This window comes from Mus pahari, chromosome 5 (genome assembly GCF_900095145.1).
Source record: "Mus pahari chromosome 5, PAHARI_EIJ_v1.1, whole genome shotgun sequence".
NCBI classification, from domain to species: domain Eukaryota; kingdom Metazoa; phylum Chordata; class Mammalia; order Rodentia; family Muridae; genus Mus; species Mus pahari.
The window spans coordinates 148,540,274-148,559,612 of record NC_034594.1 but is presented as its reverse complement, the minus strand read 5'-3'; the positions used below and the strand labels follow the sequence as shown (position 1 = coordinate 148,559,612).

The 19,339-nt window shown below is 40.7% G+C and overlaps 1 protein-coding gene across 2 annotated transcripts in view; it reads left to right on the top strand.

Annotated features, from left to right (window-relative positions):
* Positions 1-19,339, top strand: part of Pld5 (phospholipase D family member 5) — a 311,303-nt gene that overhangs the window by 130,497 nt on the left and 161,467 nt on the right. For both annotated transcript variants that reach the window (XM_021198311.1, XM_021198312.1), the window contains exon 2: positions 5,524-5,660. In XM_021198311.1, the coding sequence (XP_021053970.1) occupies positions 5,524-5,660 (137 nt within the window). The remainder of the gene's footprint in view (positions 1-5,523; positions 5,661-19,339) is intronic.

Below are 19,339 nucleotides of genomic sequence, written 5' to 3'. Positions count from 1 at the left end.
GTATTTGATCCCATGATCTTTCTCTGTTATTCACAAGCATGCACGTACCTATTAGTGGCTGAAAATATCACATGGAATCTCTGGATGAAATCTTCTGTTTTCAGGCACATTACCTTCACAGATTCATTCTTTTTAATCAAAACAATGCAGTGGACTTCATTATGGTTGTACATTTGTGCACATGGGCTCATTTGCAAACCCCTTCATGAAAATAAGTCTTGAAGTGGGAATGTGAGAGACGAGGATATTGTGTACTTTCAACTGTTATCTAAGCTAACACTGCAGAGTTGAGTGTTTAAGGAACGCTCCTGGCCCTAGTCCCCATCACCTCCTGGTCAGTGTCCCGGACTGCTGCCAGACTAATGTGAAGGAAACTATTTATTTGGACAAATTCTACTTCGCCTATTGAAGTTTTCCTTCCTCTGTTTCTTTATAACAGTCCTACTTTTCTCAGTTTTTGCAATAAGAAGAAATTACTTGACAGTTACTGACTCCTAGATTTAATAATCTCTGCTTTCCTGACTTTCCCCCACCACATTAAGACTATTTCAACATTAACTGGAGCACATTACATTCACCCTAAACCCCCCCCCCATGCCAAAAAAAGAAAAAACTATTGGGAATATAGTGATTCCTGAGTTGGGTGTCCTTAGAACACAGGTGCTTTTGCATACTTTGAATTTAGCATAATATCTCATTATTCCCACTAACATGCCTATTTTGAGTTTAACGGACTCTTTTCCTTTCTATATTTTTAAAGTGATATGTTAAAATTAAAGGTTCTGTATTTAATTCTGTAAACGCCTCTGTAAGCATTTTGTCGACTGTCACGTGGTTTTGATATAGTATACTTTTATTTTCATTCAGTTCAAGATTCTGATTCTTTTCTTGATTTCTTTTTTTTAAACCCATGGTTTATGCAAATTAGTTTTAAATTCCAAATATTGGAGGATTTATCAGAGACCTTTTTTTTATTGGTTTATGTTTGATTTTGTTATAGTCCTAGAATTCAGGAGTACTGCAGTTCCCGTTGCTCCATTGAGACTTGTTTGAAATTCAGAATCTGGTCTTTTAGGTGAATGTTCTGTGATCTCAAATAAAGGCTGACTTCTGCTAAGTCTTTGCTAGAACGCACCATAAATCTTAAGTCAATGAAATTAGTCATTAGTATTCTTCAAATTTTCTACACGAACACTGGTTTCTCACCACATAACTCAATTCATTAATGAGAAAAGGGGTTTTAAAAAAAATCACTAAATAGATGAGAATTTTTCATTTTCCTTCTGTTTGAGTCATTTTCATCTAATTTGCTGCATATATGCCTTGTACTAGTCCTCTTGGTTCTGTGTTGGAAAACTCTGCTATTAAGGATGAAGTCCACCATGTCCAGATGGCTCTCCGAGCTCCACACGAAATGGAGGACAACCTTTCTCGGTGGGGATTCTCTTTCTCTGCCTAACCTTACTAAGAAACAGTCTCTGAACACAGATGCCTGACCTTATCTGAAGAATTACCCTGTGCAGAGCTCTCCGGAAGTGCTGCAGGACTCAGCACAGGTCCCACTCTGGCTCCTCACCCGTATGATAATTAGGTGCTGTGTTGTGACCAATCAGCCCTTTCCACTTGTAACCCCAAGAGCCCTTGTGTACCCTACCCCTGGAACAATAAAGTTCCTGAATGGATACTGATAGGAAAATGTTTTCTATTATATTCTGTTTTCATAGAGATCACTTTGTTTCTTGTGTTGTAGTTAATCCTCTAATTCCCTTCTGACATTTTTATGTCTAACATTTAGATTATGTTATTTACATATTTTATTTATCTTACTTTTTCATAATTATCTTTTTTTTAACACTATGTGGTTTCTGGGCTTGGTTACCATGTATTATAGGATACCTTCCTCCCCTGGCTACCTTGGGCATTAGGAATACTAGCTCTCTTTGGTCCTATTGTAGGTCGAAGATTGTACTGCTCATTCCTTTCAAGTGGCATCTCTTACAGTGGCTCACTCACATATGTGTGCTGATCTGTACTCAACTCAAAACTCAGTGAGACTTTCTGAAGCTCTTCTGTGGTCCTGTCTCTACTGCCAGTTTTAGCTGCCTTGGTCTTTCTAAACTCCCAGCTTTCTCTCCTTGGCTTAGATTAGTGCACTATGAAAATGTTTCCCTTTTGCTATACCGTTTGCAGGGCTCATTCAGCGATCCTCTGGTGTGCTGGTGTGCAGCAGGATCCATGCTAGGTTGCTGACTGCATTATATGTGACTTTGGAAGGAAATTAGTATAGTTCATGGAAGGGCTGAAGGGGACAGGGGTATCATACTTAGGACTCTAAAAAAATATGAGGATGAAGTAGAGTTCACAGTAAAGATTCCCCCCAAACCCCTTTTGGAGTACATCCTTTAAATTTCCTAATTTAGTTCTACAGTGAAATCATTAGCCTACAACTTGATAAGTCACTGAGTGAGATAACACTGGATCTTCCAGGTGATATGTTTTCCTGGGAACAAGGATAAGAACTCAAAGTATAATATGTTCTGAATTACAGGAAAATGATACAGACCCAGCAAGTCTGTTGTGTCATGGCACAGAGACAACTGTTCAACTTTGGTGATTGGATGATCTGTTGACTAAAACTAATAGCAATAATATAATAATGAAATTTGATGTTTAATAGAAAATGAAGGCAAAAAATGAAAATCATAAAGGAAAATATTTAAATTTATAAAACAAATCTATAGTATTTGAATCTAGAGACCTGAATCAACCAACCAGATTATTTCCAACTTTTTGGGTCATCTTTGTCTTTGAATCACTCAAATGTCTTTGAGTCTTTGTTGACACATCTTTCCTTGGAAAATAATTTTTGTAGAAATTCCAGCTTTGCAGTGATTAAGAGGTAAATAAATAAAATGCCTTGTATTTTTAAACTTTACTATGTTTGTAAAACCTTGTTAGTTTGCTTTGAAAAGAGCTTTAACACTATATGGACTGCGTGGGTTATATTTAGGAATATATGTGTAGATAAATACCATATATTTATGTAATAGCATTTAATGAAAGGGAAGGTCATGATTTGAAGGAGAATAGAGTGGTATACTTGGGAAAGTTTGGAGTGAGAGAAGGGAAGGGAGAAATATTATAATTATATTATAAACTCAAAAATAAATAGAACTTGTAAATAATAAAAGGCAACATGAATTTTTAAATTTCATCTTTGTGTTCATGGGTGCAAACTCCTTACTGCTTGTTAAATAATATAAAGGCCTTGTTGGAAATATTTCTAATTCTCAAGTATAATATTCTGTCTCTAGTCAGAGGTCTTACGTATCTATTTCTTACTTGAAGTAAAGTGCATAAACATATGACTTTCAAATATTTTGAATGTTAGCATAAGTGTATGTATTTCTTGACCAAGAACATAACTCATTTGCATTTATAGAAGAACTTCAGTGGAAAGCTTGACTGATTATTGCAATCTTCAGTTTCTTTTCACATGCTGAGTTCATCAATGAAGTTTAGATTGTATACATGTCTATTGGTTCTTCTTAAAATTATTTCCTTTGAGTAAGTTCGCTAAAAACATGAAAGTATGGTTTATACCAGTTTCTGGAATGATCTATTCAGGAGTTAAAATGAAAAATTCTCTTTATAACCTGCAATTTGGTCTCGTGAGACTTTTACACAATCATTGGAATAAAACCTTTCACTTTGATGAGATAGAAATTAAATGAAATAGTCTTAGTGTGACCTTATGTTGTTAAAGTACAGTGCTCCAAGGACTCATTTTGAAATAAGCGTCAGAGTCTGGATGTCTCTTCTTTGGTAAATTAAAATGAAAATACTAGCTGAACTGCTCGAAGAGAATTTAATAACATGGAATTAAATTAATAGACTTTAATGAAAATGTGAAGGTTTATTACATCAGAGAACTTCCAATAAAAAATAAATTAGACAGAATTTTCATTTACTGATTTGCCATGACATTGAGAACAAAGAGAAACAAATCAATATTGTTATAGTTTAGGCATTTAGTATTCACTAGGACTCATTCGTCAGCTCCTCCTCAGTACCTGATATGATATGTTAATGATGCTATCTACAGGTTTGTTTTTTGCATAATGTTTAATTATATTGCCTAGGTTTAGTTCCCTACACTGATGCTTTTAATGAGTGAATAAGTTTTTATTAGTTTAAACTCTTCTAAAAGCATTTGTTGTTTATTTCTGTGCACAACTTCTAGCAGAAATGTAGGAAATTAATCCCAGCACATAAGAGCATGAGGCCAAAGGGCTATGAATTTGAAGTCAATCTAGACTATACAGCGATCAAAGACACTAATGGAAGCCCTAAAACTTTGAAAATCTGAGAACAAAAAGCTAGGGGAAATGACTCAAAATACAAGCATACAATAACTTTCTGAATAGCAGGATTCCAATCATTCAGGAAATAACTGTAAGAACTGACATGTGGGCTCACCTGAAGTTAGGAAGCTCTGACAAAGCATCAGAAATGACCCCTAGAACAGGCAGAAAATCCTTGCCAGCTATTCAGACACAGGATTCGTATATAGAATACATAAAGAGCTAAAAAATTTAAACAGGTAAAATCAAAATAGTCTAGTTCCTATGTTGGCAGCTAAGCTGAATGCACAGTTTCCAGAAGCAGCAGTACAGAAACGGGGAGCTGGCTCAGTCAGTAGATTGCTTACAAGCACCTGAGTTTAATCTCCATAACTTATAGTTAAAAAGTTGGGTATGGAGGTGCACACTTGTAATCCCATCACTGGAGAGGCAGAGATATGCAGACTGCTGGAGCTCTGTGGTCTAACAGCCTAGTCTATTTAATGACTTCCAGGACAATGAGAGACCTTATTTCAAAAAAAAAATTTAAAAACAGTGCCTGAACAATGACACCCAAATCTGCAAGGCTGTCCTTTGACCTCCACATGCTTGCATACGTACATAAACATGCACATGCATAAAACATAAACATACAAACAGCCAATAAATACAGGGAAAGTGTTCAGTATTGTTAGTCACCAGAAAAGTGCAGATCAGAATGACATTGAGATTCTGGAGAGATCGTTCAGTGGTGAGAAACACTTGCTGCTCTTTGAGAGAACCCAAGTTTAGTTCTTAGCACCCACATCAAGTGGCTCACAATTGTGTAACTATAGCTTTGGGAGATCTGATACTTCTAACCTCTTTGGATACCTGCACTTAAGTTCACATGTACACAAGCATACACACATACCTATACTTAATTTAAAAAATAATAAAAACCTTAAAAAACAAAATTGAGACTCAGTCTTACTCCAGGTACAATTATTATCACCGGGGGGTGGGGGGGCACTGGTCAGGATGCTGAATAAATATAAAAACTTTCCCCATTTCCACCTGTAGAGTGACCCTTTTCTAGCAGCCACTCAGTAATGATTCCCAGAGGACACGCTGCTGTTTTGAAAAGTCTCAGCATCCTCCCACCCGAGGCTCCTGACATTTCTCCCTTCTCCCTTTCCAGTCGCAGCAGAAGTGCATCGTGATCTTCGCTCTGGTCTGCTGCTTCGCTGTTCTGGTCGCGCTCATCTTTTCAGCGGTGGACATCATGGGAGAGGATGAGGATGGACTCTCAGAGAAGAATTGCCAAAATAAATGTCGGTAAGAGGTAACAAACAAAAATTCTCTTTTAGGGGGTGGGTGAGGAGTTCAGGGACGGGCCTGGACAGGGAAGAGAGAGATGTCTGCTCGGATCCACTTTCAGCAGGACTTAGCCGAGGCCTCGCTCTTTGCAGAGAGGCTGGTGTTCAGGTCAGACCCCAGGCATGATTAATGATTTCATTCACTCTACAACCTACCCCCATTCTACAAAAAAAGAGCTGGTTGACCAAATAAAATATGTGTCTGCATTTCTGGAGACTTCTGCGTATGACATTTTGATCCACTCCCTAATAAAGCCTGGAAAAGGGGAGTGCCCCAATGGACAGAGAACAGAGTTCTATTTGTTTATGCAGTCGAAGTTAACTCATACATCTCAGGGTTGGCTGCACCTTAGCAAGTACTTGTTTATTTGCTTATTCATTTTAACCTAGATGTAACACCAGCTTTACTAGTCACTTCTTATCACAGACCATATCTTGAAATTTCAGTAATTCAGATATGCCTGGGGACTCATAAGAGGTATTGCCTATTGGCATATCTGCAAGTACACTGTGCTGTTCGCATGGTGATGAAATCAATTAAAGATATGTTTCTGAGAGCATGTCTCTTTGCATATACATGACTGTATTGTGTGACTTCAGTTGTGTTGTGTAGCACCTCCCTGGGATTCTTACCTATCTGTAGAATTGTTGTGACATAAATTTAAGCACAGGAGGTTTCCTCTTCCACTCTTCTCTGAGCTGTGACATTTTATATTCATATGTATGTATGTATGTATGTATGTATGTATGTATGTATGTATGTATGTATCTGTGTGTGTTTATAAATATATGGACACATGAGCCAGAGCTTTCTTTCAAGTGGAGGTCAGAGAACAATCCATGAAAGTTGATATTTTTTCTACCAGGGTGTGGTGGTTTGAATATGCTTGGCCCGTGGGAAGTAGCACTATTAGGAAGTGTGGCCTTGTTGGAGGAAGTGTGTCACTGTGAAGGCAGGTTTTGAGGGCTCCTAGTACCCAAATTCCACCCAGTGTAGAGGAGAACTTCCTCTTGGCTGCCTTCAGACCAAGCTGTAGACCTCTCAGCTCTTCCAACAACACGTCTGCCTGGATGCTGCCATGCTTCCCGCCATGATGATAATGGACTGAACCTCTGAAACTGTAAACCAGCCCCAATTAATGTTTGTCTTATAAGAGTTGCATTGGTCATGGTGTCTCTTCATAGCAGGGATTAAACTCTGTTTGTGAGGCTCTGGAGCAAGCCCCTTTACCCACTGAGCCATTTTCCTGGCCCTGACTTTTTTTCATTTTTGAGGTTGGGGACTGAGGTAGAAACGTATCAAAAAAAAAAAAAAAAAAAAAAAAAAAAAGGCTGTTGTCAGTGTCAAGCTATAAAATTTGGGTGCTCATTTGGGTGTAAAAAGGACTCTTTCCCCTCCTTCATCCATTTCTCTGCATTCCTCCAGGCACTGATGCCACTAGTAAAAATGACCAAGCTTTTCCAAGAGTTTGAATTCCCGAGACTGATGCCCCATCCCCCAGCAGGGGGAAAGGTTCAGGTCAGTAGGTGCTCCCCAGAAGGCTGGTCCCAGCCTCCCCTTCTGTACATCATCCCCTTCTCCCTCTCACTGCCTCATTGCTTCTCTGGCTCTTCTCAGACTTTACTCTATGGTGGCACACACTGGATCGACTGACATTACTCTCCAATGGCTGAGATCCCACAGAGGTACATACAGTTTCTCTGTAGGCTTCCCTGCCCTTGGTGGTGTTATGAAACAGTGCCATGTGCTCAGCCGCAACCTGTGCTGAGATCTGCGACTTAGAAATTCAAGTCTACCTGTATTTGTCTCTCCACTCTCGCCTCTGTGTTTTGATAGCCTCTCCCCAAGTCCCTTTTCAGAGCGTGTTCTTTTCAAAGTATCTCCCTGTAATTCATCTTGTTCCACTCACTAGCCCATCTATCCTGTGATGGATCTCTGGGCTGAATTGCAGTGCTCAGTCAGCTGCCCCAGTGTTTATCCTTTTATTAATGTGTCTCGGCATGGTCTTTTCTGTCTGCTTTGCTCTATTTCTTTGTCCCACATGTTACTTTTTTTGCCACGAGATTGTACTAATAGGAGATAATCATACATCCACCTATCATAGGTTACAAAATGCAAATTGTTCAAAAATGTTCTTCCCTGTACCTTTTATTTAAGTTTAAAAATGGAATCTTGCCGCAGTTCCCAGGCTGCTATTCTTGCAGTTGGCATGGCAGTCCTCTGCTGTCTTTCTCTTTTAAGACTGTCTTGCAAGGACACCTGCCTTCTTGTCATCTCAAGACTCGTGGTCCAGAGTCACAACCCACTTTGAGTCTTTATATTTTTCCTACGTCCTGAATGTACATGACCAGTTCTTTTGTGACACCTTTGGGTTCAATTGGTGCCATTGGCACATTTGGTCTTTTCATTGCACAAAGGGCTAAATTTTTAAAAAACTGTCCTGAAAACAAGAACCCACAAGTTACCCCTGACCCCCCTCTTACATAGTACTCCATAGCTCAGCACTGAGAATTTAAATAGATGATAATTTTCATGTGATCCAAGTTTCAATTACTGAGATTATACTGTTCACTGGGGTGAAAATGTGTGGCATTTCTTATGTCTCCATAGTGGAATTTTCTGTGGGGTAACAGCTGGGGATTATGAGAGCAAAGCCCGAAGTGTAGATGATACAACTTGAGACTATAATGAAAAGACAGAATTCTGATCATCTGCTTCTTGATGGCAGAGTTATGGAAAAAGAAGTAGCTTTACAACACCAAGCTTTGCCTTTGGATGATAACCGTCCCCATTCCCTTACGAGGATAATATAGTTTTTCAAAGGAAGGCACATGAACGCCAGACAGATGGGTGCCTTGGCTGTCAGTGATGTAGAAAGCAGCTCTTTGTGGAATGTGGCTGTGCCTTGCCTCATTTACATGGGCCCATGACAATAGAATCTAGAACATCTCAGGAAGACTTAATTGATCAGAGTTCTGTGGCTAAAGCACCCTGTGCTTGGCTGTTGTGACCAGTGTGCATGACAAGTTCCTCCCCTACAGGCAACCTTCTTCATTAACCTGGGACCAGGACTAGGAGGTGTCATGAAGGAGAAGGGTTTGTGAACCACTAGCTAACCTCAGGATGCAGTGAATGGAAGCTAATTGCTAAGAGGCTGAGGGAGCAGGAGCAGAAAGAGACTGTTCTACTAAAGTGAAATTGAATAATTTACGACTATGATTTTTTTTCTAACTGGCATTGAGTAAATAACTTTCAACAACAATTAGAAGCAGAAGATAAAAGTTTAATTCTGAGTGAAGGCAAAGAGAATCCTCTAAACATATGCTAGTGCAGAAATTTTTAGCTCTAAACTTGACTTTCAAATATAATGGCATATATTAACATTTTATTTCACTATCGAGTCCAATCAGATTCATATTCCCTACATTATGAGAGATTTTTATTAGTAATCATACTCAGAAAATTATGTTTATATAACCCCTAGCTAAAAAATATCTGAGATTATTTTTTTGAAATAATTCCTTATCTTTAACATGTAGTGCTTTAAAAGGGACATCTGGGTGAACGTGACACTTCCTAGTGGTCTGTAATTACCACTCGGGGAAGCAGCAGAAGCTAATTATTTCAAAGTTTTGATTTTAATGAAACTTAATGTACAACTAATGATGCTGACATTTCCTGTTGCCGGTTTGGTTCTCCAGGAAGATTATTTGAATGTGGTGTACATTTCTCAAAAAGTTCACTGAATATAGGGAGAGCCATACCTGGTGATCATGACGAATGGCAAGAATGGTTGTCAGTGACAGACAGCAAGGATCATATCTTGCCATTCATAATGTGCCAAGGAGAAACCACATTTAACTAGAGGCAACAGAAACATTGATAGAAAACATGACTGTTGCTATGCCATGCATCCCGGTAGAGGTCAAAGGTGTGCATGCATCTGAAGGTCAGAGCAGCAGCTTGTAGGAACCAATTTTCTCTCCATCATATGGGTCCTAGGGTTCAAACTCAGGTTGCCAGCCTTGGCTTGATGTGCCCTTACCAGCTGAGCAATCTCACCAGCCTTTTACTGCACCTTTTGAGCCCAAATTTGGTTGCAGTATTGGTTTAGAGCAGTGGTTCTCAACCTTCCTAATGTTGCCTTTAATGCAGTTGTGGTGAGCCCCAAACCATGAAATGGTTCCATTGTTACTTCATAACTGTAATTCTGCTATAAATCTTAATGTAATGCCTGATATCCGGGATATCTGGTATGTAATCCCCAAAGGAGTTCCAACACACAGGTTGAGAACCACTGGTTTAGAAGATTATTTTTCTACATGAGGTTAATTCTCTTAGAAGCCACGGAAATCCCTCTGCTTCACTACATACAGGGCTCTGCTCACATCCTGCTGTCCGATCCATTTCTGGATGTTCCCCATCTTTGCCAATGTCCACCCACAGCTGTGATCACTGCATATGGCTCCCTGAGCCACAAACGCCAGATCTCTGTATTTGCCTGTGCATCACTCTCTTGGCTGGATGCAGCCTTTGTGCCTGTCTCCACTCCACAGGCCTCACAGAAGACAGCCTTGTTTTAAGCTCGGGCTACCCTGCTTCTGGGGGCTTTCATGCTGCCCAGAGCTGATCTTTGCCAGAATGCCCTTGCAACTGACAAACACTAGCGTTAGTTATGGGTTTTTATTCCCAGTCATTTAACTCATCCCATCCCCACAGTAGTTTTGAGCTGTCAAATAAGTATATTGAGGTTCATGAAAATTCCCATTAGAAATCTGGATTTGGCAGATTTGGCCATGCCTTGCAGTAATTCCAGCACTGGAGAGGCTAAAGCATGGGTTCCAAAACAGCATGAGCTACAGGGAAAGACCCTTCCTCAGAAAGAAAGAAAGAAGACTTAGAAGGAGGGAAAAGGAGAACAAGAAAAAATAAAGAACAAGAGCAATAAACCAATAAATGCTTCCAGCGTAGCCCACAGCATTAATGGAACTTCTGGATGTAGGGAGTCTTGAGTCTGGTTGTCACCCTTTGTCCTGTTGTTTATTTTATTTGTTATTAGAACAAACAAGCAAACAAACCATAGAAGCGTGGCTAAGAGGGGAAATTTTCCTCCCCAGTTTGAACACATCAGGAGTATTGCACATTGAACATTCTAGAACTCCCAAAACACTCAGATCGATGCCTTTTTATCTCTCAAAATGCTCTTAGATGAGTATTGAGTTTAGATCTTGCTTTGCTGTAAGTGTAAGTTGAATCAAGGATTTTTAACTTAAAGGAAGTAGCATCAGTCTAGCCTGGAAACATGATATATTATAGATTGATTATATTGCTTTGAACCTATCGGAACTCCTTCCAATTATAGACATTGATAATTACACCCAAACTGAGATTCGATTCCGAGGATCCAAATAAAAGTCATTGGAGCAGTGTGCACCTGGAACTCCATCACCAGGAGACAGGAGGATGCCAGAGGTTCATGAACCAGGCAGTCTAAAAAGAAAGTCAGGTTTGATTGGAGACCCGAGCACACACACATATGAAAAGCAATAGGGGCCCCAGTGCCTTCCTCTGGGAGCCATAGGCACACCACAGGTGAACACACAAACACACACACACACTGAGAGAGAGACAGAGACAGTCAGACAGAGACAGAGAGGAGAGAGAAGTATTCTACCTTCAGATGGCACCGTTTATATTCCATTAAAACCATCTCCCTTTAAAAGTTGTTCCTCTTCTTCTTCCTCTTCCCTCCCTCCCTCCCTCCCTCCCTCCTCCTCCTCCTCTTCCTCCTCCTGCTCTTCCTCCTCCTTCCTTCACTTCTTTACTGACAGATGAGACTAGACAAGCCTCCTTGTATATACGTTTAATCTTCCTTTATCTGATTGACCTTTTGGTCCCTGTTACAGCTTTGGCAAATAATGGAGAAGAGACATTTGTCTTTGTAAACATTATCATCCAATTTGCATTTCTTGTTGGATCCCTGGGATGCTTGCCATGTCAAGAAGCACACCCTTTTTGTCACTGCAAGCCATTGAGAGAATGCATTCTCATTGCTGCATCCTAAGCTGTCTGTTCTTCTCCAGTGCATGCTTGCTGGAATTGGAAATGCTTATCTTATTGATATTTGAGTTTCTGGCAACTGGCACACTGCCAGAATGTTTGAAGTTCCTAAATGCCGAGTACAGAAGGGATGAAGGAATCCAACCCTGACATAATATGTCTTCTAATATCACCCACGAAGTGTGGGCAGTCAAATCAATTATAAACTAGGCTATGGAGGAGAAGAGCAAGATGATATGAAAAGAAAGAGAAACCAGGTCAGGGGAAGCCAAACTCACATATCCACTGAACTAGTTAAGGAACCCACTTCTGGTTTCCAATTTTCCTATCTGTTAAAAAAAAAAAAGGCAACCATCTAAGATGACCTATTAAATGTCTTCTTTCTCTAAACTATTTAAGTTTATAAAATACCCAAAAACTGAGAGAGCTGATGACATGTTTCATTAACACATCTGTAAAATGCCTAAACATAGCTACAGAATTTTTAAGCTTTTGGGATTATCTGTCAATGTTTAATTGATGGATGGGGCTGGGTTTTCTATCAAGGAGCTGTGTTGTGGAGGGGATGTTAAATCTAAAGCTTCAAAGAGAAACGATTAGTCACTATCATTAAGAATATCTGAGATGGATGAGTTCAGACACACATTCATCACTCATCACTGTATAAGAGTTTTAAACTGAAGGATGACTACTGTCCAGGAGTCACAGAAAGGATCCAGTGACTAGGAAATAGCCAAGCTGGCCACTGCATCGAAACACTATTAGCAAAGACTTGAGATGCAAGCTCAGCCTAAGGACAGCAGGCCCTGGACTCTGTGCTGGAGCACAGAGTGCAAGCAAGGAACAAAAGAAGAATGAATAGACTATGACCACTACAGCGGGCCACATGGACCAGGCTTAGACGCCTGGGCTACATTTTGAAACTCACTGGGAGCCACTACATAGTTAAGACTTCAGAGACTAGAGAGTTGACTCTGTGGTTAAGAGGACTTGTTCATCTTGGAGAGAGCTCACATTTGCTCCTTACCACGCATATGCTGACTCATAAGCCCCTATAACCTCAGATACAGGAAATCCAACGCCTCCTTCTGACCTCTATTGAGGATAGGTACACATATGATATACCTACATACATGTAAACAAAACAGCTACACGCATACAATAAATCTTTCAGAAAACCTTTGAAAAGAATGTGGGCATGATTCCATTTGCATTTCAGGAACATGGTGATCTGTTCATGGTGGGTGGACCAATCAGTTATTTCTCAAACACATTCTTATATGTCTGCCTTAGAATCATGTACTTGCATACAAACACCCATTACTGGGTTTGACAAACCATAAATAATCAGACATCCCACGAGTTTTAACTTAGAAATCTTCATTAATGAAATACAACTTGCTGTTAGCAGCTCACAGCATGGGAAGTTCTGGGTGACTTGATGGAAAGTTGGTGCCAAGAACCTCAAGATACTTTGAAGCTAGATAAACACTGAGTCTCAGCTCTGTCTGATACTGGTCTCATTTTTAACCAAGTCACTCTTGTCTCTGAGGCTGTCCTTGGCTTTCAGTAGATGAGTTTGAGAGTCCCTGCTTGGTAGGGTTTATTTAGGGTTAGTTGGGATAGTATATTTAAGACACCTAACAGCATGTGCCGTGTGACATCTCACAATTAAGTCACACCTAAAACCTCACAGCCTAACCCCAGTGACACACTTCCTCCAGCAAGACATCTACACCAACAATTCCACACCTTCTAACACTGCTACTCCCTAAGAGACTATGGGGTCCATTTTCATTCAATCCACCATAGCCATATGCAAGAAAAGTTAAATAAATTGTGTCTTCTCAAGCTTTCACTGGGCTTGGAGAAGCCACGTGATCTATCCACACACAAACAGATTCTGTAGCTGGGAATCCAGGCCCATTGCCCAGGAGCCCAGAATCAGCATGTGTCCCTATTCAAAGCAAGTATAACCAAAGCAATAGCATTATTTATCATTTGTTTAAAAATAGCAGCTAGGTTTGACTCCCAGAGTCCGGAAAATCTTTCTGCACTCTCCTGGCTTCCTGGGAAAAAAAAAACCTCACAGTAAGCAGATTCACAGGAGGAGATGCTCTAACAAGTGTACTGACTTGGAGAAACAGAAAGTCACAAAAAGTATGAGATTCCAGGAAGCCAGCGTGATGAGAGCTTAGACCTCATCTCATAGGAGAGAAGAAAATGGAGTTGGGTGTTCAAGGCAATTTTAGAGGAATAGTCAATGATTGTTAGAGAGAGGGGATGGACTGGGGAGGCAGAAAGGAATGTGATCCTATGGGATTTGCATGAGCAAATGGACATGTCCAGACATGGTTATAGTCCTGTCTTGTCGTTGATAGTCCTCTTTGGTGGGTCAAGTGAGTTCAGGAGAGAGCCTCTGTGCATTGGTGGCTCGGAGAGAAACAAGACAAGGTTAGAGGGAACGTTCTCTATTGTACAGCAGCTTCTAGACTTCCTTGTCATCATGCCAATCTATGGGATTTTTTTTTTTTTGAGACCCAACAGAAGTACAATTTTAAACAAGTAGAAGAAGGACAGTGTGAGTGATTTAACTTCTAATCAGTCATGCTGCCTAACTGTGATACAGTTAGATTCTATCTCAAGTTCTTAGCCCTTGCCATAACTTTGAAATGACTCCAACGTGAGGGCACTAGGTCAGAAACACACTCGGACATGTTTGTGTATTTCCCCAGTGTCCGTACTTATTAAGCAACAATAAGCTACATTGGGTTTTTGGGCCACAATTTGCTAAGGCTTCCAGATTTCCCTTGATGGCTCAGTGGGGCAAACACAAATTCTCTTATCTAAGTCTTATTTTCTCTCTGACCACACATGAAATATCATACAGTAATTTCTCTGTCTATATGACATGTCTATGTTACAGAACGGTTATAAGGAGTAAAGTAGGCTGCAGCAAAGCTCAATGAGAGAGAGAGAGAGAGACAGAGACAGAGACAGAGACAGAGACAGAGACAGAGAGCATTTCCTGAGAAGCAGAGAGGGGGTTAGTACAGAAGCAAAGGAAGTCTCTGTAGGAATTAGATAAGAAATCTCTTTGGAAGTCTGCTGGAGGCACAACTGAAGAGTCACACCAAATCTTGGGTTGAGTTGGGCTAACTAGGGGAGCTACAGGACCATGGTAGCCAAAGAAGCAAAGGGGAGGACCGAGCTGAAGACTCTGGGACAGGTAGAGCACTCCAGGGTCGTTATATGTATACACTGGGTGATCAGATGGCAGGCCAGTGATGGCAGTCATCCCCACAGTGATTGCTGTCCTCTTTATGGAAGACAGGTGAGGGTATTGCACATTTTCTTCGGTCTAGTGTGTTCAGTAGGTCTTCAGGCCTGGTTTTCTAGATATGATTTTAATATGCCAGTGTGCTCACATGGCACAGTTTCACTGTGGTAAACTGATAGGATGGCACCCTCTTTCCATTTAGTAACAAATTCCCAGGCTTTGCCTAATGGATGGTGCAGGACAGATGGTGTTATTTGTGTGCTCACTGAGGTATAGTCATTCTGCCTGTATTTATACTCAAATGGAGCTAAATGCTGCAAATAGAGTTGCCCCGGGCAAAGCACAACCTGAAAACCTGCTGTTTTATATCAACTAACTTAGAGCCTGATCTCAGCATTCTAAATAGTCATGGAGAGCTTCAGGATTTCAAGGAAAGGGCACACCTCCTGAGAGATCCTGCGTGGGTGCGTCTCTGTCACTCTTGTTACTCCAGATGACAAAGACTTCAGGCTCCAGGCATGACAGAGTGTGTTAGCTGTATAACAAATACTGGGATCGAAGACCAGCATCATTTCTTTTGAGTATGTAAGAATTAAGGTATATGTGAGTGTGTGTGTGTGTGTGTGTGTGTGTGTGTGTGTGTGTGTGTGTGTTCATTCTTCAATTGCTTTTCCACTTATGGTCTTTGCGACAGCATCTCACTGCTTTGGCTAGACTTCCTGGCCAGCGAACCACAAGAGCTCTTCTCTCTGTGCCTTCCTGGTGTTGGGGTTTTAGGCACACTGATGCCTTCCTGGGTTCTTGTGTGAATGCTGGGGATCCCACTCCGGATCTGCATGCTTGCACAGGCTACACTCTGTTGAACTAGCCATTTCCCCAGTCCTGATGTTTTTAAAAGCACCTGTAGACTCAAAATTTTTATCCATGGCCTCAGCCATCCATCGCTTGGACCTTAACTTTCCTCTCATAGCTGGTTGCAGGGTAAAAGGGGGTGTTCAAAGAACCTGCAACAGCCAGGACACTAACCATCTACACTCTAGACCCTCTGGTTATTGTTGTGGAGAATGTTCTAGAGGCATGGCATGTTTTTTTTTTAACCTTTATGCTCAATGAACATTTTATCCATGCAATATGTACCCCACAGACTGCTTACCAGTGTTTAACAAAGAATAATTGAAACCATTTCTGCTTAGCACGCGGATTATCTTTGTCAGTGAAATGCAGTTCCGCCTTGGATCACTATAATGATCTCAGCCTGACTTATCTAGATTTATTCTCCTATGGTGGGTTGGGACTCGGTACTCCTTTTACATTTTAGGCATTCCCATTTGCCTAAAAATAGTCCCAAGGGCTATCTCCGAGTGCAGCTACAACAGATTGCCTTGTTGAGAAGCAGAGGGTGAAACCTGTTTTCTGTCTCTCTCACTCAAAAGTTTGCTTTCCATCTGATGCACACAATGAAGATAATGGTCTTAGTACCTGGTTTGGGAGATCTGACTCTCTGGGTCTATGCATTCTCTTCCTTTGAGAAGAGATTGCTTCTACAGGATCCAGCCTGGAACACACTCCATTAGTTAACTTTATTTCGTTTCTCCTTGGGTTTTCTATGGCTTCCTTGAAATAATTACCTACTGACCATCTGAACAACCTCTGATCCTAGACACTTAGCTCATTAAAATAATTCAGGGCTAGAAGAGGTCATCTTGTTAAATGACTTTTTTCCTCTGCTGTTACAACTGGAAGCAAAACTAAATGTTGTGATGTATTTTTCTAGTAGGTGAGGGCTTTAGCTTTTACATGTAGAATTCTAAACAAGGCAGCATCTTAGAGAACTCAAGAAAATCTGCAGGCATTGCTAGCAAGGGGCTGCCAGGAGTCTGCTGGGTTCCCCTACTACCAGAATAACCCCTGATAGAAATAAGAGCTGTAGAAAGCAGAGCATAAACATAAGTGTGGTGCTCTCTCCCAGTGTCAGCTCAAGAGTGCCTGTTGACAGACTGGAAAGTGACTATCTGATGTCTCCTTTGGAAATGACATTAGTTCACTAACTTCAAAGGAGGGACAGGAAGATAACCAAAGAGAATTAGCCAGCCCTGTTGCTGCAAACCACATGCAGGTCCTTTGACTGTGTTGGAGTAAGAGCTCATAAGATCAACAGCCAACCAACTAAAGCTTTCTCCCTGCCCTTAGCCTTGCGTTTTGGACTTTTATCATATTTGTTTTGAACCGAACAAGCTTTTTTTTTTTTTTCAAAAAAAATTTCCGTCACTGATAATAGAAATAACAGGCTTCAAGTTGGCTCATTTCACATAGGTTCCTGCTGCCAAGCCTTATAAATTGAGTTTGTTGTGTGTGCGCAGACATGAACTAAATACAATGAAAATTAAAAATAGATATAACAATATACTGTAACATTACCAAAGTGTTTGTCACCCAGTGATTTTCTTAATGATAAACAGGACTGAATTTTGTCTGGTGGAAAAGAGGGGACCAGGGAGAAGGCACACAAGACAGATAATATAGCACTGTCCTGGGGATCTTAGACTCTAAAAGGGGAAGACCAAGAATAACCCAGAAGAGATCAACAGGTAGGAAGGCAGACACAGGAATGGATGGGTAAATAATGCTAGAGAGTAGAGATACCATAGAAAGAAGGAAGTACCTGCATAGGGAACACAGGACGGGGGGGGGGTGCACTATTTTGTACATAATTTTATTTTTACCAATGATTTTAGAAACCTCAGTATAAAGTTATTTGCTTTCTTTGTCAGAAGAGAACATTTGCCCATTCACTTACAGGAGGCACTTTGGTATTGGCTGATATAGGACTCAGAGGCACCACTGGGGTGGTCCCAGGTTCCTATGCCTCTGTACAAGAACTGAGCAGAGACACCGAGTTGCAATAGAAGCACCAGTAGTTTATTAACTGACAGAACATTTCTGAGGCTGGAAAGATGGCCCTGTCAGTAAAGTGCTTGCTGTGCAAACCTGATTCCAATCCCTAGAACCCATGTAAAAAGCCGGGCATGTTGGTATACACTTGTTACTGCAACACTGGAGAGGCAGAGAGAGTCTAGAGGATTCCTAGAGCTTGCTGACCAGCCATTGAACAAATTTAGCAAGGTCCAGGCTCAGTGAGAGAGTCTGTCTCAAAAAACTGAGATAAAGAGTGATGGAGAAATATTAACCTCTGACCTCTAACCTGCACATATGCACAAAGATATGTGCACATGCAACAAAGAAAACAGAAAAGGGGGAAATATAAAAAGAGATAGGTAGTTCACATTCAAGGGAAAGAATCTGAGAGAAAAGCTTAAGAGCTCAAAATGGATTGGCTACAAAGGATGGGAGTTTTATGTCCTAAGGAAGGCCTTGGGGTCATTTGTACAATGCATGCTTTCAGATTCTCTGCTACATGCAATTCTGTATACAACTCCATGCTTACAGGTTTGGTTAGCATCTTGCCTCTCCACCAGAGAGTTTGCATAAAACATCCCAAATCTCACTCTGTCTCATTCCCCTATCTCAAGTTTATTGCTTTCTTTCTTACACATCTGGTTTGCAAGTGTGGTTAGTCTCAAATGTTGGAGCCCTTGTTTGGGTAAGCAGGGGTTACAAGAACACAGATCTGTGGAGCCTCTACTTTCCTGTCCATCTCATAGCTAGGATGGCTGCTGGTATACACAACCTAGAGAGCTGATCAAAAAGCTGATTCACATCTTCCTAGGACACAGTGGCGTTACATTAAAATTCGCCCTGCTATTCAGAACAGCATTTAATGTACATTTTATGTAAGTTATACACATTATACATGAATAGTTTCAGACCACAGTTGACTGAGTCTGTAGACAGTGAAGCCATGTATAGGGAAAGACAGTTCATCCTCAGAGTTGGAGGGTACTGGATGCAGATATGAAAGAGATGGATATCAAGGAAAGAAGGTTCTGGAAGGAATGAATAGGGGCATATAACTGGCATGTTGGAAAAATGGCACTTTGATGATACAGCCACAACATAATGAACCTATGGGTCTTGACCCCTTTGAGATTCAAATGATTCTTTTACAATGGTCGCCTAAGACCATCAAGAAAACACAGATGAAGGAAGACCATCGTGTGGATACTTCATTCCTCCTTAGAATAAGGAACAAGATATCCATGAAAGGATATAGGTACAGAGACAAAATTTAGAGCTAAGATGAAAGGATGGACTATCCAGAGACTACCCCATCCGGGGATCCATCCCATTAACAGCCACCAAACCCAGATACTATTTCACATGCCAGCAAGATTCTGCT